Raw genomic sequence first — 26,345 nt, 5'->3', positions numbered from 1 at the left:
CATTGAGAAAACAAAATATCCCCTCGTTCCCTTGCTGTTAGCTTTGCTCACGCTTGGAGCACCGAACCCATCCAGAGTCGAGTCAAACCTCAGCCCCCTTCGCTGCCACGGTTCGAGCTGCAGCTTCCCCGGGGGGTTCCCGCTCCCCGGCCACGTTCCCCCGCCGGGAGCCGTCACCCCACCTCCCGTGTGGTCCCTTCACCACCTCCACGGGCCCCGTGTGCTGTGGGGTCGGGTGCTGAGCTCCCGCTCCCCCCGGACTCTGAGGTTTTCCCTTTGAGGATGCTCCAGAGAAGAGGCTGCACCCCCGGGGGGGCCACCCCTGCGGCGGCGGCTGCTGCCCGCCATGCCTGGGCTGATGGAAACCTCCCGCTCCCTTTGTTTCCCCGGCTCTGAGAAGATAGAAAGCCATCGCTGGCTCATGATTAAGCTCACTGAGCTAATGAGCCAGGGAAATGAAGGTGTGGAGGGGATGGGGAGGCGGCACGGAGGGGTTTTTTGCGGGAGGGGACGTGATGTAAGTGGGAAATCACCAAGGGCACGGCTTGGACCGGCTCTGGACTCTGCGGATGCTCCAGCCCCACCGCACACACCAGGGAAAGGCTGGAGAAAACCCCCAAAGCCACGGCTGGGGGACGAGGGGAAGGGGAAGAGGAAGAAATTCATCCTCGTTTCTCAGCAGATAGGGTTTTGTTTCTGGCTTCGGAGTGTTTAACACTTACCTGGGGATTTTTCTGCTGGCAAATGATCCTAATGAAGCTGGCGTGAGTTTGGCAGGACACCTACACGCTCTCCCTGATCCAGCCTGGCTGCGCGTGGCGAGGGGGAGGGAGAAGAAAAGCAGGAGAGATCAGTCAGCTCATTTACAGAGAGAAACCCCCGTCCCTGAGCAGCCCAAAGCCCCCAGCTCCCTTCCACCTCGGAAGCCGAATTTTAACTCTGAGCGGGTCCGGTGGCTTTGCAGGACCCCGAGACCCCCCGGGTTGGGGCTCCTGGGCTGGAGTGGGGGAGCTCCAGGCTGAGGGAGATCCCATCCACAGGGAAAACCGAGGCCAGAGCTCTGCCCGGCCGCTACCTCCGTGCAAAGACATCCCAGGACGTTCCACGCCGCTTCTTAATTGCCAGAAGATGCAAAACCCATCGGGGTTTTGTTCCGCTGCCTCCCCTGCAGCGGGGAGAAGGGGGACGGGCTGGAGCAACACCCCGGCATTGCAAACCTGGTGCACCGACCAAAACCAACCCCCCCCCACGGTGACCTGTCCCCCCCTGCAAGGCGCATCACCGCAGAGCGCTCGGGAAGCCGCGTGTCTGGTCCAGGCAGCACAGGCAGGAGCAGCACCACGATACGGGAGCTGCCGGGAATAATGTTTCTTGCTATAAGGAGAAGAGCTGCCCAGCGAAGAGGGGCTGTCTCGGCTTGGGGTCTTACATCCACGGGGGGTCATAATCCCCCCCGAAGCCCGAGTTCCCCCGAGACGAGAGCCTGGGGTGACGCGGGCACCACGCAGCATCCGCTTCGGGAGGAGCTGGCTTATGCCGAGGACGGTACACGAGCAGGGTTGGGGTCTCTGGAGCAGACAGAGCAGCGGGCCGAGTCCCCCGGGCCCCCCCCCCCGAGCTCGGGTGATGGGCACAGTGCTGAACGCCGGGACTGGGGGTTGCATAAATGGGATTATTTCTGCATCGTAGGGGGAAGGAACACATTTGATGTGGTTTCCGTGTACCGCCTGAACCCAGAAACCTTGATTTCCCCTTTTCTAGGGCTGTCAACTCAAAAGCTCACAAATCCCATCAAACGGCTCCATCCGGCCGCTCTGAAACACGGGAGAAGCCGGTTTCGTAGCCCGCCGCCCACGGACCTCGCAGACCTGCCATTAGCAGAGCAGGAGGCTCAGACCCGGCGCTAATTTTAGCAGCAGACTTCAAGGACTCGGTCCTTTCCCTGCAGGACGACGGCCACCGGGAAGAGCACCCGAGGGCCGAGGTACCGAGCGCTGCCCTGCTTTTAAGCCTGACTTAAAAAGCGAGGCTTTGTTACTGCAAAAAGGGGACAAAGAAAAGTTGTTTTGTTTTTTGGAAGTTATTATTTCACAGCTCGAGTTGTCTGACAAATTCCTTTTTAATAAGTTACCTTTATCCTTCGGAATGGAATTCCTTATTCAAATAATCCTTATTAAGGCAGCGATTAGGGCTTTTGCTAAGCAGTATCTCGATATTCCCATCTGATTTGCCTGGAAGGAGAGGGCTTGGCTGGTTCCAGCATCCCCTCGCCCACCCAATCCCTGCCCTGAACCGCCCCATTTGTTCCGGCCTGGGATGCCCTAAAACGCATCGACCGCCTCATCTCCCCCTCACCGCCGAAGTCCGGAGAAGGGAGTGGGGGATTGACATGAAAACCAGCTTTTTAATATTTCACTTGTATTTAAAAGGGGTTTTTATAGGTCTCTCCCTGGTACGCCTTAAACCTACTGCGGCTGTAATAACGAAGAGGGGCTCCCTTGTTCATCGTTTCTATTTATAATTTATTTTAATAGCAAAGAAGGTATTTAAAGAGCCAAGCTTTCCCTTCTTTGATTGTATTGATCGCAGCCTAAGCTTTTCTCCTCTCCCCGGCCCAGGAGAGCACGTCAAGGTGCGGGACACGAGGGAGCAGCTCCCGCCGTCTCAAGCAAGGCGAGACCCCGCAGCCGGCTCCGAAGAGGGGAGCGCGGAGGAGCTGATGCAATCCCGCCCCGCTGTTACACGGCAGCCGCATCACGCTACCACTTTTGGGACCGGGCCAAGGATTTGTAAGATCGAAACGAACCTTGAAGCTCCTTTGCTCCCGAGGGGATGCCCTTGGCGGGGGAGCAGAGCTGGGGGAGCAGAGCAGAGCCCCGACAAGCGGAGGGAAGGCTTTTTTGTAGCTGAGGAGGAACGGGAATAAAATAGGTTGCAGACAGTATTGCAAGGGTTAGCGGGAGCGACCGAAATCCTCCCGGCTCTGGAGGTGATGTGCTTCGCTGATGCCCAAAGGGCCTCATCTTCCTCCTCCTCCTCCCAAAGGGCTCAGCCCCTGCCCAGGCTGCTGGGGACAGCAGACCCGTAATTTCCAGTGGCTGCATCGCCTAACACAGCCCCCGAACTGGGAGTTTTTCAGGGTGGAGTGTAGTGGACTTATCCCTTCAGATGCCAGCACTGTGTACATTAGCACACACAATTAGCACGATAGAATTACCTCCGTGACTTTTGAGATGCTAACCTGCGGTACAGGACCTCTACAATGTTATCTGGTTCAGCTGCCCCCCAGAGCCTGCCGGGTTCAGACATTGCCATCTTCTACCGCTTTAATCCACAGTAGCTCGATGTTTTTGGTACCAAAATAGCCTAGCATTAATAGCTTGCACTTCAGCAGTTTTGCATAAAAAGACTTCCTCGGCAAGAGCCTTCACCAGCGCAGCAATTAAACAGCTTTGAGAAAAATGAAATAGCTTGAATTAAACTGGTCCCTGAACTTGCGGATTCAGAAATTTAGACATTTTCCAATTCTAGAAGGTCAAAAGAACAAAAAAAAAAAAAAGAAAAATCCCCCCACCCTGATGAGGGTCAAACGTTTCAACCGTCTGTGAACACAGATCCGAGATCGGGTCACCGAGATCCGACCCAGTCGCATCCAGTGGAGCCAGGAGAGGTGGCCTGGGGGGGACCCGGCTCTGCCCGCGCTGCTCTCGGTGCAGATCTGCTCGTAAACCAAGGCTTCCCTTGCAGGGAAAGGGCTTTGCCCCGTGCCGTAACCTCCTCCTCCTCGCTGCTCTGCCGCCCGCGTGCCGTCAGCAGGACCTGCAGGACACTCCTCCCGTTGCATCAGCTCTTGCAGTTCCAAAACCGGGTTTTACGACGCCAAAACGAGTTATTCCTGCTCTCACCCAGAACAAACCGCTTTGCATCCTCGGCAAATTCGGGCGTTTCCATCAGGAAGGCTCGCCAGAGCACAGCCAGAGAGCAGCCATTGCTTCTTCCTTGAAACAGCATCTTCCCGCTTCCCACGGGGCAGAGGACCGAGGCTGGAAAGGGCGATCAGGGTATTTCTGGCAGGATGAGGCTGGGATGCTCGATGAGGATCGGGGGTTTCCAGCTGTGTCAGACAGACAGACAAACAGCCAGGGCTCGATCCAGCACGTGCATGAATCCCGAGTTACCGTTGTGGTCTTGCCCTCGACAATACAAATGCACACGCTGCATATGGAAACCTGAGCTGAAGGGGAAAAAAAAAAAAAAAAAAGGTATTTTTTTCCCCTCCCTTCAAGCTGAGATTTGTTCTAGAGCGGGAACCGTGCCCCTTCTTCCCTCTCTCCCTCCAAACAAGCGACTCCAGAGCACACACGGCTGTCGGCAAAGCTGTTTCTTCGCCTTGCTGCAGATCGCCGTGAGCCGAAAGACACCAGGAGCGGCTTTGGGGAACTGCCAGCACCAGGAGAGACCCAGGGGATGGGACTCGCTACGCACCGTGCCTGCGGCACTTCCCAGGTCGCTGAGCGATGCTCCAACAGCTTTGTTTTTATCCAGAATCGGGGCGAAAAATATTTTGGCAATGTTCTTGTTCAAGTTTGCGATCTAAATCTCCCCTTTCTCCTCCCAGAGGGTAGCAATCCACCAGCTTCTTGAGTTATCCTGGAGTACCGAAATAAACTTAGTAACGCATTGAAGTATTTCAGGAGGAACACGGGGTTAAATTTCTAGTTTTGGAATGGCAGAGCTCTCCAGCTCCCAGCCCGCTGCGTGGCACGCAGGCAGAGCGCAGGCAGCTTGTTTCGTCTTCTCCAGCTTGCTTACTCGGGAAGTCAAGTTTTGAACGACAGGACACGTACAACGGATAAAAACCACAGGGTAAGGGAGCGGCAGAGCGCAGCAATGCCAGGGTGAGAAGGGCTGAAGAGGCGTCGGTGCCTCATTTCTGCCTGGAGAGCGTGTGCGTCCCGTCTGCATCCAGAGATGGCATCTGCGAGGAGGCCGAATCCGTTTGTGGCTTTTAATTTCAATCCATAGAATTCCAGAGAGACATCACCTCCTCCAGAGAGACATCACCTCCTCCTTCCTTGTCCGTTCTCCTCCCGTCACCTGTTTTGGGGGAAGAAACTGTGCCCTCCCCAGAGGAAAGGAGCGGACCACAACCTCACCTCCAGCATCCTCGGCGATACGCGAGTGGTGCGAACCCAGATGTATCTCAGAACCGACAGACTCGAAATAAGAGGCAGACCCAGCAGTTTGTCCATTTGTTTATTGTCGTTCAAATACTAAAAATCCCTCACAATACAATATACAGTTATTGAGTTCAGATTCTTCTGCCATGGAAACTGTCTATCAGGTTTTAGTGGGAACTTTATTTAATTTTTTTTTTTTAATTTTTGTTTTATTATCAAAGATTTAGAGTCACAATAAATACGAGTGACAAAAACATACCCTGCGCTGGCGTAACGTTACTCTGTTACACTCCTTTGTTAGATGATTATAAAGTCTTTTTTTTTTTTTTTCCTTGTTTTAAAAAAAGCACAATGCAAGTTATTTCGCTAAATGCAATATACAGCGTAACTCTGCCTTAAGCAGACAAACACTACTGCGGTTCCTTGAGGTCTTTTTGCATTATATATATATATATTTATATATTTATATATTTATTATTTAAAAAAAATGCCTTCTGTGCCCCCTCCTTCCAAAAGGAGAAAGTGACAAATGAGCCAAATAGGGTTTCTGATGAGACCTGCCTGCGCCTGCCGCGCTCTACTCACTTCTGCAGCCCAAGTCCCCCATTTTCCATTCTGAACTGTACTTTGGTAAATTCTTTTTTTCCTTAGTAAGCAAAAAAATGTGACAACTAGGTCTGAGAACTCCAAGGTAAATGAACAGTTCCCGAAAACAATGATAAAAGTGTCTGTAGAAAAAAAAAAAACCCCAACCCCAAACTATCTCGAATTTAAGATTAACCAAGAGTCTTCCTCACTATTACAGCTGGAATGCCATTTACAGGAATCCCTAGAATACAAAAATTAGCAAAGTCACCCTTTACACGAACTGGAAAAGCCGTCCAAGTTGACTGCGCTATAAAAATAAAGGTTCAACCAGGCCCCTTGTCGCGTTTCTGAGCAAAAGGACTGCAATCTCGCCAACGCTCAGAAATCAAACAGATAATAAATTAGGTTATAAAAAAATAAAATTAAAAAAAAAAACAACCAACCCCACAACAACAACAAAACAAAAAACCACACAGCTCCCAAATTGCAACACGGGTTTCAAATGAAAATCCGGGGTTTATTTCACAAGTTGCTAAAATCTAAGTACAATAGTCATTTTCATTATTACTGTATTATAAAATCTTGTAGTCGCAACGTCTCAAAGAAAGGTTATATGGCTTGCAAGAACCAACGCTGCTCTAACCCTCTCCCCAGGAGAGGGGGGAAGCAAGCAGCATCTGAGCAATGTCAAACCAGCTCATGCAGCAGTTTGCAGCGAAGCAGTGGAGGGTCGGGGAAACAGGACACGATGCCGGATACTCCACCTGAATGATACCGACTTACAGGTTAGACCGTCGAGCAGCACGTTCAGTCTCTTGTTCTGAGGGAGCTTTAAGTAAAATGGTCTTTTTCCAGGAGAGGGCCGATGAGGTGACTTTCGGACAGCTCTACAGCAGAACTAATAGCCCTTACGGAGGCAGGAATCCCAAACATGACAGCAGTAGAAATAAACCAAAGATTTGTTCTTAAAAGCGTGTCTAATCCCCCCTCCTTCGCAATTCCCAAACGATTTAACCTTTAGGGCGTAACACCATTATGTGAATGTTCCATCTAATTGAGCTTTTCTGTTTGTTTGTTGGTTTTTCTTTTTTTCTTTTTTTTTTTTTTTTCCTTCTTTTTCTCTTCGAGAAGGGGAACATACAGATGGGGAGGAGGAGATTTGGAAAGACTGTAGCAAGTGTTTTAACAACTCTCTCAGCCTAGCCTGGTACCTTAGCGAGCCCAGTTCAACATCACTCAATGAATATGCAGTTTTTACTACAACGGAAGAAGCAATTCTTCTGGCATTTAACACGCGTATAACCACTTAAGTCTTTTCCTGGTGCATTTATCTAAAACTTTGCAGAAACACATACACAATAAATATATCCTCCACGTTACCTGCAGCACTCCAAGAACCACGGATTAAAAACGATGTCAAAACTGGTTTGAATCCCGACAGCTAATACCCATGTAGTATTTTCTGTTCACTTCCAAAGCCTTCAAAATAATTCTACCCCAATATGCAAGATATTATTTGTAGGGTTTTATTCTACGTTAAACGAAAACAGACTGCAGTCCAGCATTGCTGAGGGAGCAACGTTTGTAAGACAGTATGTGCAGACTCATTTTTTATTTTCAGTTCCAAATCTTACAATAAGTCTTCTCAATTATTTTAAAGCTTATTTTAAGTCTCCCCTATCTATTGTGCTGAAATTAAAATTTACAAGCTGCTGTACTGAACTGGCGGTATCCAAATAGGTTTTGACATAGCTTTTAAAACAGGCAGGTTTAATACTTCTGCCCCTCTTTCCATTCCCTATTTTTTTCCAGCATCAGCTGAAGCTAAAGCTACCCCAACACTGGAAAGAAACTGTGAAGTTGTCCAGGCTTCCCAAAAAGGTATTTGAATTTTAGTTAGCGAAGTTTTGCTTGTTCTTTTTAAACAAATGCACTCTTCCCAAGTGATTTAACAGCGCTAGACATTTGCACCAATGATGAGATAATGCAGGCATTTGTCAGAAGAGAGAAAAAAAAAACCAGAAAACCCGCACACAGGTAAGGAACTGAAACTTTTTCATAATATTTCAAAGTGCAAAAATAAAATGCACTCAATTTCTCTCTCCACATCTCCCAATCCAAAATATCTTGGAATGAAAAGAAAAATTAAAAACTCAAACCAATTCCTCTCATCCCCATTTAGCTCTTAATATACATTTGTAAAACAAACGAAAAACAAAGTCAAATTGAAATTCTAGGGCTTTATACAGCAACAAATACCATTTTGCAAAACTAGGTTTTCTATGCTACTGAACAGTTTTCAAAGTATCTAAATACCGATATTCACACAACAGAAGAGGGGCTAAAATGAACGAGTTTTCTTTTTCACTATGCAATAGTTAGATCTGAAGGGGGACAACCCTCTACAGTTATTGGTTTAAAGTTAGATCTAACAGCAACTGCTAAGAAAATAGATTCAGCATAGACTGAATAGTAACCCCTCCCCCCTTTTCTTTTATATATAGATATATAGATATATATATATAATTTTGCAAATAATTCTTATCAGCACTACTTCTAGTACTGATATGCAACATAAGTAGTAAGGCATGTATTTCTGCCACTTGAATTCAACTTTAATTTGGGAGAAGCACAGGGAAGAAGGAGGGAAGATGACGAGAAGGGGAAAAACAAAACAAAACAAAAAAAACCTGGACCTGATGGATTTGAGTTTAACCTGTGGAATTCCCAAAATATATTAAAACCACGTAGAAACCTGTCCTTAAAGCAGGGTTACCTAAAGCTCTATCAAAAATGAAATACTGAAGTGATGGACAGAGGAGCATGCTTGGTACGCCTGGAAGAACGGAGCTCTAGAGGGATCAAGGTAGGCAGTCCTGCCCCCAACGTGCCCAACACGTGCTGGCACAGTCACCGGGCCACCGCGGCACGGACCAGAAACGGCCGCTTCTCGGCAGGTATCGGCAGAGGAAGGAGCCTGCGACCTGACGGCAGCCTCCCGGTCCTCTGCTCCCTCCACTCGCCCTTTCTGATTGCGTGCAGCTTCTGGAATTCCTTTTTTTTTTTTTTTTTTCTTTTCTTTTTGAGTAAAATTGCTCAAAACAACAACAACAACAAAAAACCCTCCAAAAAGAAAATAATCAAAAAACAGTTTCACTTTCAAGTCTCTGGGAAAATATGAAAGGCCCAACTGCTCTTCGCTGAATTAGAAAGACTGAACAAAGGTGTTTGTCTATTCAGTAAAGTAGATTTTAGACTAGCAACAGTTCGAAGTCTATTCAAAACAGAATCCAACAAAAGTGAGAGACTCCTGCACTGGTTCCCACCTACCAGACGAGTTTTGGTGGCAGCCAGTCCCTTAGGAAAAAAAAAACAAAACGTACTCAACTGGAATTTGAGTTTGCACTTATTTATCATTAGCTCATCATCAGAAGATTTGGAAACATTATAATCTGTCGACTGCCTTCCTGGCTGGAGGAGGGGCAGGGAAGAAAAGCAAACATGAACTCGGCTCACTAAATGCATCTGCAAGATCAGGTTGAAATTCCTCTCTCCTTGAACTGACATCCATGCTCGATCACGAACAAACACCATGTTCCTGGTGAATGGGTAGTTATTAATAAAGAAACCGAAGGCAGAGAGTCGTTTAGTCCTCCTTTTGTGCTGGTGACAAAAAAAAAATTCCAAACTAAATACATAAAGCCCAAAAAAAAAAAAAAAAAAGAATTCTTCCCCTTCCCTGACAGCCTTCATCATCAGTCAATCACAAGAATCTGATAACCAAATGAGCTTAAGTCTTTCCCACCCACGTGGTGTCATTTTCTCATAGCAGGGACAGCAGCACTCGATGGGATGAGGAGTGGTCTTCTTGCATCCTATAAAGCCTGGGGCATATCCAGCTGGGATTAAAGCAGATTCCACTGTAATGTGGTATAAAAAGGATGGCAGAAACAGGAAAAGTCTTCCTCTCAGGCATTCCTCTGCATTATTTCCACGTGGCAGACTGTGGGATGGACCGTGGGGGAATCATATCCAGGAGATATTCACGCTGGCGGTCTACTGCTGAAGACGACTTGTGCACAGCTAAACTAGGATTAACAAAAGGTAAAGCCCCACCTGACGAGATATAAAAGAGAAGAGAGAACAAGTGTCACAGTATGATAAAAACATGAGACAAAACAGTGGCAAAAACACACTACTCATTTCACCCACATGAAAACGGATCATCTAAGTAAGCACAGGGCACTATTGGCCACGAAGGTCAGACACCTTCAGAAGACGAAAGCTTCCAAAATCATCCGAACAAAAAGGAGCAAGATTTTGTACCAGAAATGAAGATCTGAGCAGGCTAGAGCTCTCTGCAATGAAATCATGTTTTAAATGATAAATTAAGCTGTCAGGAATGAAAAAAATCAAAAGAAATCCATTCAATACTGGGCAAGAAAGTAGATCTCAAAAGAGCTAGTTGCTAGAGTGTTTCCTTCCTGCAGATCCTAATTATCACTTAAGAACACAAAGGACTCTTCAAGTCAGATTCTTCTATATAAAAAAAAGACTGGATTAGAATTTATAATTTCCATTTGTTCAAAGCAACAGCTTTAGTTATTTCAGATCCTGAGGGATGCTGGGAGTGTGCACTGTAGCCTTACCTAGAGCAAAAACATCCATTTACTGTATGTCGCTTTCAGCAAACAGAAAACGCCAGTCAAAATTAAACGACTGAGTTAAACTCCCAGAACAGAATGACAAATTCCTGCGGTGCAGTACAGACTCAACGATGACATTACATCTGTTTAGTCTCTTTATAAATGTGTAAAGCAGTAGTTTTTATTTGGTAGCACCACCTGATTGCCCCTTTTGATGAGCATAAACCACACCAAAAGCAAGTGCCACCACCACCACTAAGAGCAAAGCCTCGGTACCATCGGGCTTTCATGCAGGAAGTGTCAAAGAGAAAGCATCCTTACCCAAAGAACTATGATTGTTGGACAGAGAGCAGCTAGTAAGTACAAAGAAAAGAAACTTTAGAGAAAAATCTACCTGTATTGATGGGAGTCTTCTTCCAGGCGGCAGCGCTGCCCTTGCTGACAGGTCTCTCAGCATGCTTACCTGGCCTACTCCCAAGTGCTGCTGCAGACGATGCATTCTGCAACTTGGGTGACTGGCTAAATGCATGCAACACTCCTCGCGGAGCTCCAGGAGGACCTCGAGACATCTGGCTAGAAGTCTGGTGAGAGAGCAAACGGTAAGAGAGGCATAGGAGTTCTCCGTCTCTCAAGTACAACAGCCTTGATGAATCTTTACTGCCCCTCTCTCCTTTCTTGGCTGCTTCTGCCAAGTCTGGAATGCATTCCTATAGTTTCAGGGCTGAAAACTTCCGAGACATCTCTACAACAAAATAAGAATCAGCTTTCTACTTCTGAAAGCACCTGTAAGGATGAGGAATTATAATCAACTGCAAAGCAGCAAAAAAATGTGCTGCGTAAGCATCTCCACACACAGGCAGCACTCCACTTCGCTGTCCTAAATAACCGGTACCTTGATAATTCCAACTCAAAGCAGCACTTAAGCAGCTCCTGTCTTCCTCCCATTGAAAGGTGGTTCTACAAGGTGTGCAAGATCCTGTCCCTATCATGGACGGTTGCTACCATCACCTTAAAACTTCACAAGCAACATTACGTGTTCCTGGCTCAAGCCAATTTTTTTTTCTATCTTGGGTCAATTTACTCTTGTGTATTTGGCACCAGAGCACCTTTTTCCATTTGGTACATCCTAAGAAAATTCAGGAACAGACTTTGCAGGATATGAGTTAAACACCCTGGATAATTACAGTGACTTTGCAGAAAAGCACCACTCTCTTCTGCTCTTCAGAAGATAATGCAAATATCAGGTCCCCACCTAACAAAAAAACACTTTAACCAGCCCGGTTTTAAGCTTACACTCAAACACACACCGTGGAGCTTAAAAAAAGCGAGTTCATGCACCAATTTCATGGCTGCATACCAAACACTTGTGCTTGGAGCCACGGGACCCTTGCCCCATCGTCACCGAGATCTGGCTTCTGGTGGACGGAGCCTTACCTGCTTGAGCGAGTGGTGCTGCACTATAGGGTCTGACTTGGTCTGTACAGGAGACGCAGTCTGTTGCAGTATCCTCTGCTCAATCTCCTGCTCTTGCTGCAGTGCTTTTACGAAGGCAGCCTTCAGTCGGTTAGTGTGCTCAGCTTTCAAGGCCTTTTTCTGATTTGATGTCATGCAGGTTTCACACATAATGGTTCCGTTCTTCTCCTCCCTCCAACGGCAGGTGAAGTCAGTCTTACACTGAGCACACATATAGGGCTCGCGAGATGATACAGCAACCGAAACTTTACCTGGAGAACACAACCAGCTTACCTCAGCTCCATCTGTGGCTTCTATGAATGAATAATACTTGAGAAAACTCAAGAATATTCCAGCATAAAAAAAACCCAAAGCAAACCCTCCACCCTTAACTCCCCTCTGTCTGAAGCCTTTCGCATTACTAAATCTTTAAAAACTCTTTTACTTCCATGAGTATGTGCGTAGGTATCCAGCAGATACTTCTTTAGATACTGGTTAGAGAATTGAGTGGTGATGGACAAACAAGTGGCTGATGGGAAGTCAACAGCTCTGGGGAGAACTGGATGCATTTTAGAGAAATCTTTACAATCAGTGTCTAGCCTGTGAGAAATCCTAACTTTCTTTTCCTAGATTTTTTTTTTTAGATTTTAAAAAAAATTTTAATAAAACACTTGAAAAATTATTCAAGTAAGTGAATCCTCGATTCGATGAGAGTATGACAATTTAATCCTGCAAAGCCTGGAACTCCTTACTGCCTGCTATTGAGATAAAAATCCAGATGGGAAAGGTTCTCTCCTCACCTTTGAGGAACATTTTTAACACTATCTCACCTTGAGTTTCCAGCAAATTCTGCACAACTTCTTCCAACCCGACTAAGTAAATGAATTCGTTATTAGCTGCACTTGGCAGGAAGTTCATCTCTGGCGCAGGCGGCTTGGGAGGAGGGATCTCCAACAGCGTCTTCTCCAGCTGCTTCCGCAAGGCGAGCTTGGCGGCGGCTTGCCGGCTGGCCGGCGAGTCGTTGGAGTTGACGATGGAAGCGGCGCTGGTCGTAGTAGCATTAGCCTGAGCGGATGTCACGGTTGTACCTTTGATTGAAGTTGGTGAAGCCTGGGAGGAAACACGACACAGCTTAGCGACAAGTGCCAGATGGTTTGGTGCTTTCGAGACGCGCGCTCCTCTCCATCGAGAGGGAGGGAACCAGCCTTGGCTCCGGCGCTGCGCGGGGCTGTTTGTGTGCGATGAAGGCTGGCTGCTTGGGACTAGAGCAAACCGCCTGCCTCTCAATCTTATTTTTGTAGGTGACCAAACAGACCACAATACATACGTTCACTGCAACACTGTACCTGTCATCTAACGCTCTAAAGAACTTTATTTTTCTTTACTGATCATTTTTATAAGGCAGTTTTAGAAATTCTAAAGAAAAAAACCAAAAAGGAGTCCTTTTCTTTATGATTTTGTCAAAGCACTGACTTTAAATTGTTTTCTTTATCTACAGCACTTGTATGCCAGTATCGGTGGTCGAGGTTAAGTTGCTGCTTCAGTATCTCTTGGTGCGTCAAACAGGAGCACTAACCTATTTTGAGCTCTGTTTACCAGAACATTCATTTACGCATCTCAAGGAAGAGAGGGGGGAAAAAAAAGAAAATTCTAATGGACAGTTTCATATTGAAATACCAAATGTGAAATGAGGCACAAAATTCAGTTCACTGAAATATGTATTTCTTCCCAATACTCTGTACTGTTTTTCTTCATTCCTGTGCACAGGAGGTGAATGTGAACAGAGAAAGGGACTGCATGGGAAGAACAAGGGGCAGGACAGCTGTAGCGATAAGCAACCACATCAGTTAGATGATGGCAGGCCACACCAATTAGAGACAGTAATCAGACAATCAGTAATTAAAACCATTTATCTGTTCCTCCGAGATGAACGTTACGTTTGGCAGGAAGTTATCTTATGGAACTCACCTGCGGGATATTGACAAGCAGGCTGGTGTTGGGGACGTTGGCGACGCGGATCAGACCCTGCTGGATAATTCGCTGTCCCTGAATTTGTACGCTGGGGACCGATGCCCGCGGTGCCAGCAGCAGCGGAGGCGGCCCCGTGCTGGAGTGCTGTCGGATGTTGTGGATTTGCTGGGAAGACACAGAAATGGGCTGATGCAATGGTGCCATGAACGATGGGGAGGATTAGATAGAGGGAAGTAAGTGGTGGGAGTCAAATGGGATGACATGAGACAGTGGAAATGAGGCAAGGCAGGGAACGCAAAGAAAGCGTGATAATTAACATCCGTGTCCAAATGTGATGTTTTTCCCTTTCCCTCTGTCAAAATGAAACAAGTAGAACGTAACGTGAAAGACATGTGAGGCCATCACATTACGGCCAAAACTGTAATGTGCCTAATAATAATAATAAAACAAAACAAAAACAAAAACAACACCCCTAAGTTTCCAAGTCAAATTTCTTTCAAAATGTATAGCTGTTGAGCCCGTTTCATTTTAAAGGCATTAGGAAAGCTATTTCTCAGAATGAGTTTTTCCTCCATAATCAGAAGACAAAGAAAATGAAATACCAAATCTCTACCTTCCTCCTCAATGCTGGCTATGCAACAGATAAAAGCAGACCTTTCACTGCAAAATAAATCCTCATTTAACAAGGAAATATTTTTTTTCCTGGTATCCCACGGAAGTAATAATTTTACAAGACTGTATCAAATTGAACATTGCTTTCCTACTCCTTTCCTACTCCACTATTTTCTATTAGAGGTGATAAAGACCCTGCAAAGCAGCACTTTCAGACTTCCAGTCGACTATCTCATTTCAGCAGCTCTTACTCAATCGCAAGACAGACACAATGAGGGGAAAAAAAAAAAAGTGAGTTTTAGCATTTGAAAAGGTGAAATTGATATGACAGAAATAATAATGAGGGGAAAAAAATGGAAGAACGAGGGATTGCATTTCATTTCCTCTGCTGCCGCTCTCCTAAAAAGCGGGTGAAGCTGGAAGCCTGTAAATTAACTTTCATAAGAAAGGCAAACAAACTGCTTTGGCACAGCTATGGGAAGCAGCTGTGCAGGTAAGACAGTATCCTGCATCACCACAGGATTGTCTCATGCTTCACTGGAAGCGTTATGGGATAGCACAATACGCAAAACTGGAACACGATCCAGGATCTTTCAGTAGCAATACATCTAGTCACAATAAGAAATCCCAGGAAGAACTTCATAGGTTCCTTCCAGACAAGCAGAAAGATGACTAAGAAAATAGTTAAGATGCATTAAGGAAAAACAGAGCGGATCTACCGCAAGGTAAATACTTACCTGTGCTCCTCTGACAAGAGGTGGCATTACTATCTGTGTGTTTTGCTGAGTTCCCAATTTTGAAGAAGTCTGCTGCCCTCCACGGACCAAGGGAGGAGGAATAACAGTGCCTGGTATACGCGTAGAAGAGGTCTGCAAAACAGAAAATAGTTTACTCGCATTGTTTTGTTCTGGTCTATTTATATGCATGCTCTCTTCTGCTGCTTAGTGTGCCGATAAAGCAGTATCTGAAATCTTACGCAGCAATACAGACATAGGTAAGGACGCGATGGCAGTCTGGCTACACGCTCGGGGATTGTTTTCTCTCATCCTGCACAGGATTTAAAAGGTAAAGAGCAGTCCTGAACAACATTTTCATCTGCCCTCCCACCGCTGACATTCAATAACTCAAGAACTGCTGTACTGAGACACAAAGAGGCACACCATAACCCGAGTACGAGAACAGGGGCTACACGAGAGCAGCTCTCCTCTCTGGCTGATGTGATGGATGCAGTATCTGTCTTGAGCCAATGGAAATACTGTAGGACAAGAGATGGCCGGGCTGGCTTCAGTGCAGTTAGTGTCAAAAAAAAAAAAAAAAAAGGAAAGAAAAAAGTGTATTTTGGGGGGAGTAAGAACACAGGGAAATACAAACTGCTGTCTTCAAGGAGAAGCATAGGGCAGGCAGAAGTTGGAGATGCAGGAACCCAGGGAGGTGAGCAGAGTGGGCATGTGCACGTATGTGGGAAGGAAAAAAAGAGACAGGAAAAGGGGAAAGCTTTAGAAAAAATGAAAAAGAAAAGGAGTCAGGCTAAAGAAATTTGAAAAATTGCTGCCCATGCTTTTTGGGCTGCAGACTGCATTACATCCTCAAAGTTTCTCATGCCGGTATAAAAGGTGATACGGTTTCATGCATCGCTTACATGCCTGCAGACCACTAACACTACGCAATCGAGACGGAGAAGCACTCACTGCTCAAGAGCAACAAACCTCTCCATCCCATTCATGTGGCTTTACACATCTTGCCACTTCCCTCACTCAAGCCCTAAACTGACCATCATCTGTGAATGAAGACTTCTAAAAACACTGAAGCTCCCACTTTCATGAGTTACCATGTGTACACGACACGTACATATTTAGGCAGGTGGGAAGTTTTAAACACTTCTGTTATGCCTTTCAACTGAAGACCAAATGTTAACTCCACTCCTACACACAGGAATTAGTAGTTTTTACAGTCAAGCAAAAGCAGATGGAGGTTAGGTTAATTTGCCCAAACACTGCAAGTTAGACAGAGTAACTTCAATTCTGGATTCTTAGCTCCCAGCTCTCTGCTCTGTCCAACCAAAGTTTCGCTGTCTGATCGCTGAAGATTTAACTTGTGGTCCAGTTCCTCTGAAAGTGCTGTCTTCAGTGAAGGCAACTTGCCTCAAGGAAGAGATTACTCCAACTGACAGATTGCTTTAGGTTTTGTGAATGTTTCCTAAATGGATAGCAAATTTACCCCTTCCCCTCGAGTATAGCATTCTAGGGGATTTTGAAATGAAGAGTTGCCATTTTCCAAGTGAAAGCATTTTGTGCTGAAGCAGTTTTGAAATTTGTTTTGAATTAGCCCAAGGTAAATAACCAGAAGTGTTTTAAATTTAAAAAATGTTTTAAAGCGAAACAAGATACTAGACACTCAAAAGGAAGATTAGGTTGACAGATGTCAATTGCCTCTGCTTTTTTTTTTTTTCTTCCCCAAGGCTTTCCAACATTTCATTTAATTTAGTCTGAACCAAGATCTTTCCTACCATCATGTGCCATTCAGCCACCAAGCCAAAAGAGAAAATCAGATGATTCACTCAGCTCTTACAGTTAATCATACTGAGGGCACAATTAAGTCTCTTGAGGGTACGGCAACAGGCTGCCACAGTATTTCTATGACATAACTCCATGGCATTCTCTTTCGCCAAAGGTCGTTAGTACCAGTATGGATGTATTTATCAGCAGAGTGGATCAGGATGATCAGCCACTGAAAAATAAGCTTATGAGAGTTATCCCTGTGTGACATCCTCCTTTTATCTCCCACCCCAATCGTTCTTAAAAAGCTTATAGCGGGGTTTCGGGAGTTAAAAAAAAAAATTCCACCTGGCTCCAAGCCATTAATGTGATGGGACTGTCCTTCCTGTACTGTGCACCTTCTTCTCTGCTCCATGCCCTAAACCTGGCAGCCTGGCCCACCCCACTGACCTGGAGGGACGGCTTGCCAGCAGGAACGCTCTGCGGTCCCCGCACCAAGGGCGGAGGGGTGGCCACAGCACTCCCAGAGGAACCAGCAGGCTGGAAGAGGAAAAACCAGAAAGAAAGCAGACGAGTGTAAGGGTGTAAGCAGAATTACAGAAGCTAAGGGAATAAAAGCGTTTACCTCCTTGCGCCTCAGTAAGAGAATCTTCAAAGACTGTGGTTTTCCCCCTCCCCCATCCCTTTCTTCCTCCAAGCATCTCAACATGCGTATTTAAATGAAGAAATTATTAGGTAAGTATAGATAAGATTATACCAGGAAAATAAAAGAGTCTATACACCAAAAGCAGAGCAATGTGGAAATCTATTTTAGCAGTCTCAGCTTAGAGCCCACTTCAGTCTTACCCACCATTACTACTAGTCTCAACTAACTAGGTTCAAGCATAATGCAAAGTGAAAAAAAGTTTAGGAAAAAGACTTCTGATATTAAGAAGTTTAGGATATGCCGTTCCACCCTAGTTAGTTCGAACATCCAGAGCTCATTGCTCAGCGTTCAGCAGCGAGTTGAGCGATGCAGGTACTTGCATTAGTTTTAATCCCATCTACTGAAGCACTCAAAAGTCCAGGAGAAAGACGCCAATAAAACAACCAAAACCAGCCAGGAGAGCTGTATTAACATCCATCTGCACCGTCAAGTGCACTTAAATCTACACATCGCCCCCATCACAAAATCCATCAAGTCAGCATCACACGCTGTAAAATAAAATCGTTTAGTTGCCATTGTTACAGATACTTGAAATTTAGCCTGTGCCTTGATAGCAGCGCGTGGGGTGTTCGCACGCCCCCTCGCCTCCCAACCTCCTCTGCTCTTCTCCCTCCACCCTCCACCTCTACCCTTCAGTGCCAGCACGAACGGCACACGTAGCGAGCAGACCGGGCAACCGCTCTGACAAAAAGGTAGACTTTTTCTCTGGGTTAAGTTTCTGATGAAAACAGTTCTCCTCCCAGCACTCTGGAAATTGCACGTGGTTGTGCGAGATGAGGGGTGGGGAGAAAAGAGGAGGAAGGGAAGGCAGTTCAGGGTGGGAGGGCTGAACCGTTCCTTCCAGGGGCTGCCTGGATTTTTGGATGATGAAAGCATGCAGCTAACCGCAGACTTACTTCACCTGGTAAGACCTGGAATCCAGATCTGGGCTTCTGCCACGCAGCGCAAAATGCAGCCCTCGGCCGCCAGCTCCCAGAGCCTGGGGTTCAAACGCTTTAACTCCCCCTGTCAGCACATTCGTCATGTGCAAGAACCTCCTCCAAATGTATTTCAGCAATCTCTACACGGCATTAAGGAGTGGATGGAGTGTTTAATAATTGAAAGTATATTACATTCATAAATGCATCTGAGTTTTAACAAAAATGTCTTCAGCTTTTGAATACGGTTGATAGGATAAACTGTCTTGTTGTTTGGTCTTGGCAAGACAAAAAACCGAATTCCACAAAAAGGAACGGTTAACAGGATAAACCACTATAAACTTTCATTAAAATTTTATGAAAAGTGAGATATGCTTTATTTGAAAGCTACCTTATGTTCCATAGGTTATGGCAACCGCCACAGGTATTTAAATTTTTTCCCCTCCATTTCAAAAGACGAGATGGTAAGTATCTGTAGGAAAATAAATACCTTCTGAGTAGTGGTCTCCTTCTGGATTTGACTTTGCCGTAACTTTTTCAATAAAACAAGCTTTGCTTCTTCTAACCGTAACTCTTCTTTTAGTTGTTTAATCATTCTCTCACGCTCCTCTGGACTGCTTTTCTGCAGGGCCAGGTAAGGCAATAGAGGATGGGAAAACAGGGAGGGGAGAGAGGGAAAAAGATAGATACCGTACAAGTTACAACAAGAACTTACAGCATTATAATTGTCATGTATGTCTTAATATCACCAACATGCCTGCAATATATGGACACAAACTGTGTACGGAGAAAGACCTCAAAGGCAAAAAAAAAAGTTTTGGAGATATTTTTCACTAGCAAAACAAGGAAACAAAGTCAAATGAAGAGTCAGGCAACAAATCTGTGTTATGCCATGCTGAATAAGGGACATTGTGTCCACTAAAAAGCCAATTCTGAAAAAAGTGCACTTTCAAAGCAGATAAAAGTCAAGGAGGTAAGGGCTTGAAAAACAAAACAAAAACAAAAACCTGACATCAGCTTTTAACAGCTTCAAGATTCCCCGCTTGCAAATCCATCTTTATAAAACCACGTATCCCACCTGACCCCATGACCGCAGGTGCCTCTGTGGGAACAAGTGGTGTGTTTTCTTCTTTCTAGATGGCACAACTTAAAAGTGTGTCAAGACAAGACGACTCACCATGAGTGCCTCCGTGTTGGTCTCTTTTAATGCTATTTTTGTTAAACCATTCATTCTAGGGCTAGAAGGTTCATTGTCAGATAACACTATAACATCCGGTGAGGGGACTCTTTTTTCTCTCTTTATTTCACTGCAAATCAGAAGAAAAATACAGAGAACGAGTTAATAAAAACAAGCAAACAACTATTTCCTGCTGCAAAGTAACATTATTTACAACCTCCTGCTAGGTTAATCCTGAATCTCTCAATTCTGAATAAACATGGATGAGTTCAATCAATTTCTATTCTCCTCGTGGTTATTAAGCTTCCCAGTACAAAAGTGCACCACGAGGCGAGATGCAGCCACAACACGTAGGAATGGTGAATTCCTTCAAATTTGAAGGCTTTTTCCATCAGCCACTTTTTCCAAAAAGCCACAGTGGCTTTTTCCATCAGCCACTTCACCCCCCTTAGAAGACACGGAGGCTCTCCAGGGCTCTGCCTGCACCAGGGGAAGACCACATCCCACCCCTAATCCAGGGACAAACAGGTCACTTGCTGCTGAAAGGCAAAACCATACCCCCCTCTTCTTTTTCCTTTCCTAATGCAAATATTTCTAAGTTGTGACTTTTCCCCACCCAAGTTACTGAATCTGAAGGAAACCCAACACAAACAATTCACACCAATTCACTTACCTAAGTTTCAGTACTTTATGGCATTATTTTCTTTCTACACCAACACTACTAAATTCTTTTCCGCTGCTAACAGTGGAAACCTGTAACAGCCTCAACACAGACACATCCACGCAATTTCATCGAAAACCACTGAAACACGGCCAGACTTATATTGATTTTAACTCTTTATTTGGCTTTAATGCACTGCATCTTGAGTGACGGCTGCACCTTCCACCTGAATTCCTGACAATAAATCACCTCTCAGCTCCATTGCCTACGATTATCATACAAGAACAGAATCTTAAACTACGTGAACCAAAAGGGACAGAGATGACGTGATGTGACAACAGACGCCAGAGCCTCTCCTCTGCTGCACAAGCTGTCAGATCACCTTTGGTACCAGATTCGGGATTTCAAACTACGAAGCACAAGTATTTCAAAGCAAGGTTTGTGGCATGCGATTGCTGAGAGGTTTAGCAGAAGCTTCGCAGGAACGGGACAGCAAAGTCTTCTGCGCTGCCCAGGAAACAATGACAGTGCTTGAGAAAGGGCTGACAGCAAGAATTTTAGGAGAACATAACACAAGTAATTGTTTTGTTTTTCTTGTAACCCAAAGCCAGAAGCAATAAAGTTTACAGTGAGAACTTTCTAGCTTACAGTTATGCATTAGACAAAATGCATAAAGAATTTGTATCAAGCAAGATGAAGCAAATATGTAAGCGTGGCTTGTACTATCTACAAACAAGAGATGTGGCATATGAGCTTTGTACTTTTAAGTATCAGGCAATTACTTCTTAGACTAAACAAAAATTTCTAGACTTAACTGACAGGCCACATTTATTAGGCATTCAATGATTAACAGAAATTAATCCTTGTTATCTTATTTAGTGATGCAAAGGATATTCACACTGAATAACAGCACTGAAAAGCTGCGTACCCCGGTAAGCTTTACGAAACACACACCTTCAGTAAACGCTCAGGGCAGGTCAAACGGTATTTTGGATACTGCAAAAACCAGCTTTTAAAATACAATTTCCACGTTAGTGGAAAAAATAAAGAAAAAAGTGGAGTGTCCTCTAGAGGGCACAGCAAGCCAGTAAACTGGAGTCATTTAAACTCTGAGGTTATTTCAAAATTAACAGTGGCACAGGTGAAGTATTTCCAGCTTTTTCCTGTATCTGAATGCATCAAACTGGCTCAGGTCGCTCTTAGCGGGGAAGTAACTGGGTCGGGCCAAGCTCTAACTGGCTCGGGAAACTTCTCCCGACAGCGGTGAACGGCAGGCATGCAGGGAACGCACCGACATGTTGAGCTCGTCACTGCTGAGCCCTTTTCAGGTGAGAGCTGGAGCAGCTCCACATGAAGGACTGAGACTCAACTGGAGCCAAGCGCTGGCCGTTCCTCCTCAAAGTTTGAGGTGAAATCCCTCATGAAAAGCATGGACAGTTAAGTTACCTAAAAAGCCGAGAATGACATAAATGTGGGGATTTGAGCAGCCAGCGTTGGCAACCTGAACCAGCCCACTCCCGAAACACAGGGGCTCTTCTCCCAGCTCCACCCTTGAACCAGCCCGCACGTCTGCGGGGCGGGAAGCTGCAAAGAGCTACGGGGTCAACACGTTACAACCCGAACTCATCCACAAATACGAGGTGACGTGAAGGATTTTATTTGGCTACAGCCGATCACTCTACCATCGCCGACGCTTCGCCCTCTCTCCAAGCAGCGGTGAGAGCAGCCCGGCTGCCGTTGGGCTGTCCTCCGCAGGGAGGTTGGCGGAACCTGGGAGCTGCCAACGAGGCCATACCGGAGCTGCCGCCGCCGTGCTCCAGCCAGCTCTTCTCCGGCCGAGGCGGCAGCATCTGAACCCGCTTCAGATGACGGCACCGGGGCTCTCCCCTCCTGCACCGAGCGGGGCCACTGCCAGGTCACATGACACGACGGGCACGTGACCTGCCACGGCGAAAACCATGGCAACAGCCGGTCCCAGCCGGTGCTGCCCGGCCTTCATTTTGTGAGGTGAGGTCGGGCTCAGGTGCCGGCAGAGAAAATGGAGCGGCCGTGCCCGGGGGTCCCTGCTACCCCCTGGGGTCTCCACCGCCCACCACGGGCACCCGCGCCAAGGGGCACTTGGTGTTTTCCAAGGAACAAAAAAGGGAGAAACGGCAAAAAAAAAGCCCCAAGAGAGTCACCGGACTGCGTCATGGAGTCCTCCTAGTTTTATTTTCAGGCTGGACGAGGAAGGCCAGGCCGAAAGATGACGCCTGCCCGCACCTGGGCTTTCCCAGGATATCACAAGGAGGAAAATCTTCATCCTGAACTAGTTCAACGACATGTGCTGATAACAGAATGACAAGGTATCTGCAGCAAAGTGCCATCAACAGAAGTTTGCATTCATCAGCAATCTGAATACTCCATCTTTGAAAAAACACACCAAAATTTAGGAGGAGGGGGAGCACACCTCACAGCCCGCTGGCCAAGCCTGGGATTGCTCAGCCGGGAGCGGGGCAGCACGAAGGGAGAGCGGCCATTCACACTCTCGATGCACGACCGAGCACCGGCAGCTGCTGCAAACGCTTCTTGTCGGCCCGCAGACCATGTCCAGGGCACCAGGAGCTGGGACGGACCTCGGTCTGGCCGGCCAAGGCGGACAGAGGCTGCTCGGCCAAGCCATGATACCACACGCACCGTCCCCCAAAGCCCTTCCCCGAGACGGACCAACAGCACCTCTGCTAAGGAGCTACCGCAGCCTGGATCGGGGATCCCCCTGATGCGGGGGGTACCCCCAGTAATCTCCTTGCACTTGGAAGAGAGCAACATCAGAACAAAAGTGTCTATGCAAGATACCACTGCTTTGCACAAAAAAAAAAAAAAAGCTGCCTAAGTCATTTTGTAGGACCACAATATGAAATCTGGGACTAGGAAATAAAACCTTGCCCCTAACAGCTCTGCAATAAACCCATCCTTTACTCAGGCTGTGAAGCAGGAGACAAGACCAGGACTGCCCGTCACCAGCCTGACGGTACTTCATCTACGGCTTCCCTGAACCCGTGTGATTTCTCTGTTTTGCAAGACACATTATGATATTCCTGACAGCTACGTCATAAGACACTGATCTAATAAATGCTGCATTAGAAACCACTACATTCAGAGTTTTAAAATAATGTATTTCCACAGAAGCATTCAATAGTCCTATCTATCTAGGACCATCTACCTACACCAACGTGGAGTCTGTTGACGTGCGACCTCCCAGAGGAAAACTCTTCTTGAAGGGGGGAGATACTATATGTATATTTTTAAGGCAACACATCTTGACCACGGCAACCAAGTCGACTCATGTTCACTATTACAGGATTTATATCCTCCGCAGCGCGACCAACTGCATAGGGGATGAGGTGGCACAAGACTGAGCTCCAGAAACGTAGACCAGAACTCTGCAAAACAATCTTCCTTCACAAAGGAGTTTGCTTTACTCTTTTGTTAGCCTGTGTGTAAAGCAAAAAATTCAAACCAGATGTTTCAAAATAAGACAGACAATGGAAATATCACCACTTTCAGAAAAATACTGCCACCAGCAGTTAATAATTTGGGATAACTGCCCTGATACCATGACCTTTATCCTCTGAAGCCATCAGGCATATCCTTTAGCTAAATAAAGACATAGTTCTATTATCCTCCCTTCAGCTTTCATAAGTGTTGCTGTCTCAATCATTTGGACTCTACGCCAGAAGATGAAAGCAGGGTTGCTGCCCAGTTACGTACATCCATTTAAGCATTCACAGCAATAAAACACAATGTAACAGAGACCTTGCAGAAAGTTTGTGTAAGGAATCAAACGCAGACCTCCTAAGTCACTAAGTACCCGAAGAAAAAGGCCATGCTTCCTCCAATATCCTCTTTTAAAACCTCAAAGCACAAGGACAGACGCATCATGCCACCGAAGAGTTTTCCTTAGTGTCTTGGAGCATCCTGTAGCAATTCAGAGCACACCAACTACTCCAGAAAAAAACCAAAACCAAACAAAAAAGCCACTTTCCCATGGGAAAACTGTGTATTTATTTGTTGATTTGAAGGAAAGAAGAGGGTCAGGTGGCCGAATCCAGCCTTGGAGGTCTGGGCCAGAGGAAGATTAAGTTTTTGTTCTGAAGATGATACATCTGAGGTCTAAGGTATCTTGAGGTGGACTCAACTTTTTTAACAGATCCACCTTCCTGCAAGACAGAAGTTTCAGTAAAGTACGACCAAGGAAGACAAGTTTAACTTAACACTAGTAAGAGAAAAAGAGACACCCAGGAACTACTGGCTCTGGTAGAGGGTTTAATTTCAGAGGACTCGTGCTGCAGCTTACAGAGCGCTTCATGATGTTAACCAAAGAGCTCCTGTATTGTCACAAGCAGTCTTTGCATTTGTTCATACTGATCCAGAAGCATTACACAACAAATAAGCTGCCTTTTACAGACCAGATCTTACCCATGCTCCAAAATGCCCTTTCGATCACTCTTCAAAAAAAAAAAAAAAAAAAAAAAAAAAAAATCAATGCGATGCTCACTTGGTTAAAGTTACAGAACTACTGACCCGAAACATGAAATCCCCCGCCACAGAGCAAGAGCCCTATACAGCCCCATCCTGCGGTATCCCAACGTATTCTGTCCGTCTGCAGGCAACCAAAGGAAGCATCACAACTGTTATTCAGACTACAGCTTAATCTGCATTAGCAAATATGCAACAGTTTTGCCTCAGTCCATTCAACAATCTCTTGGATACTCTCATCCAAAAATATCTGGCAAGGAAGGAAGACAAACAAGGAAAGAAAAAGCAAGGCAGTGGGGATTTTTTTTCTCCTGGAGTTGTTGTATCTACACGAATCAAAGAAGTTGCAATGGATCTGGTGACTGCTGCGAAACTGAAGCAAAACAAACTTCATCCCTTCCTCTGAACATAAAGGAAGGGAACTTTAATCAAACTATGTCTGCATTTAAAATAAAACATTACAATTCCCCAGGAAACTCTGGCATCAATTTTGTCACGATACCCTTTAGTACAACACATGCCAGGAGGCACAGTTACCACGTACATCAGCTGAAAAGGAGACCTAAAGTACGGGTCTGTGCCACATTTCCAGGCTCACTAACGGGAAGAGAGGAGCCTGTTGCTCTTCACCAGCACTGCCATGAACACTGATCCCAGTAAACTCCAGTAAAGTGGAGAGTTTGGTCAGCCAACACAGGCTGCATCCTGATGTGCTCAAGAACATGGCAGAATTTCAGAGTCAAATCCATTCATTTAGCCAGTTTTAAATGTGATTTGGCCAGATTAAAAAACAAAACAAAACAACCCCAAAGCAACCCAAAATCCTTCAAAGCACCAAAATGTAGCATCTAAACCCTAACATGAAAATTCAGAGCACAGCCACCAGGCGAGCTTTCACACAATTTCAAAACAATTTCTATTAGACATTATTTGTAATTATCCCGTGTAACAAAAAGAGAACATGATTACTCTGAGGTTCCAGAGCAGTACAACATTTGTCAAGCACACAAATCATAACCAGCAAGACCTAAAATTAAAGGAACTAAAGAGTTCAGAGAGATTATTTGCCGAGAGCACTAACTCTAGGGATGCCTACAAACTCTTCAGTCTCGTCTTTCCTGGCAGTTTTTATTTAAGCAAACAAGCAGTGGCTTAAGTCAGGCCAGCGCACATGTAATTTCACCAAGCAAGGGCTTAAAGGTGTGGGTATATTTGATATTTGAGTGTACCACACATCAGGAGACAACAGATGGGTGCAAGCAATTTTTGTGGAAAATAAACCAAAGGTATGAAATGCAGACTTTTTGGCTTATCCAGACTTGTATTTCAATCGGAAGGAAAATTCAGACTCTGTAGCTTAATGTGAGAGACAACACAATACGTATAGTGGGTTTGGAATGTGGGGTTTTTTTGCTTGTTTGT

General features: G+C 45.7%; 1 protein-coding gene across 7 annotated transcripts in view; it reads right to left on the bottom strand.

Annotated features, from left to right (window-relative positions):
* Positions 1–6,847: 6,847 nt before the first annotated feature.
* Positions 6,848–26,345, bottom strand: part of GATAD2A (GATA zinc finger domain containing 2A) — a 66,650-nt gene continuing 47,152 nt past the window's right edge. For 5 of the 7 annotated variants that reach the window (XM_075524453.1, XM_075524450.1, XM_075524452.1 and 2 more), the window contains 8 exons: positions 19,745–19,874; positions 19,058–19,189; positions 15,187–15,318; positions 13,835–14,023; positions 12,697–12,976; positions 11,849–12,138; positions 10,809–10,995; positions 6,848–9,884 (listed from right to left, as the gene is read on the bottom strand). In XM_075524453.1, coding sequence (XP_075380568.1) covers positions 9,754–9,884; positions 10,809–10,995; positions 11,849–12,138; positions 12,697–12,976; positions 13,835–14,023; positions 15,187–15,318; positions 19,058–19,189; positions 19,745–19,874 — 1,471 coding nt within the window. In that variant the 3' untranslated portion in view covers positions 6,848–9,753. Of the gene's footprint in view, positions 9,885–10,808; positions 10,996–11,848; positions 12,139–12,696; positions 12,977–13,834; positions 14,024–15,186; positions 15,319–17,394; positions 17,485–19,057; positions 19,190–19,744; positions 19,875–26,345 lie in introns of all 7 variants that reach the window. The other 2 variants (XM_075524456.1, XM_075524451.1) reach the window with 2 other exon arrangements.

The sequence above is a fragment of the Mycteria americana genome, chromosome 24, assembly GCF_035582795.1.
Source record: "Mycteria americana isolate JAX WOST 10 ecotype Jacksonville Zoo and Gardens chromosome 24, USCA_MyAme_1.0, whole genome shotgun sequence".
In the NCBI taxonomy this organism is placed as follows: Eukaryota; Metazoa; Chordata; class Aves; order Ciconiiformes; family Ciconiidae; genus Mycteria; species Mycteria americana.
This window is presented reverse-complemented; position numbering and strand designations above follow the sequence as displayed.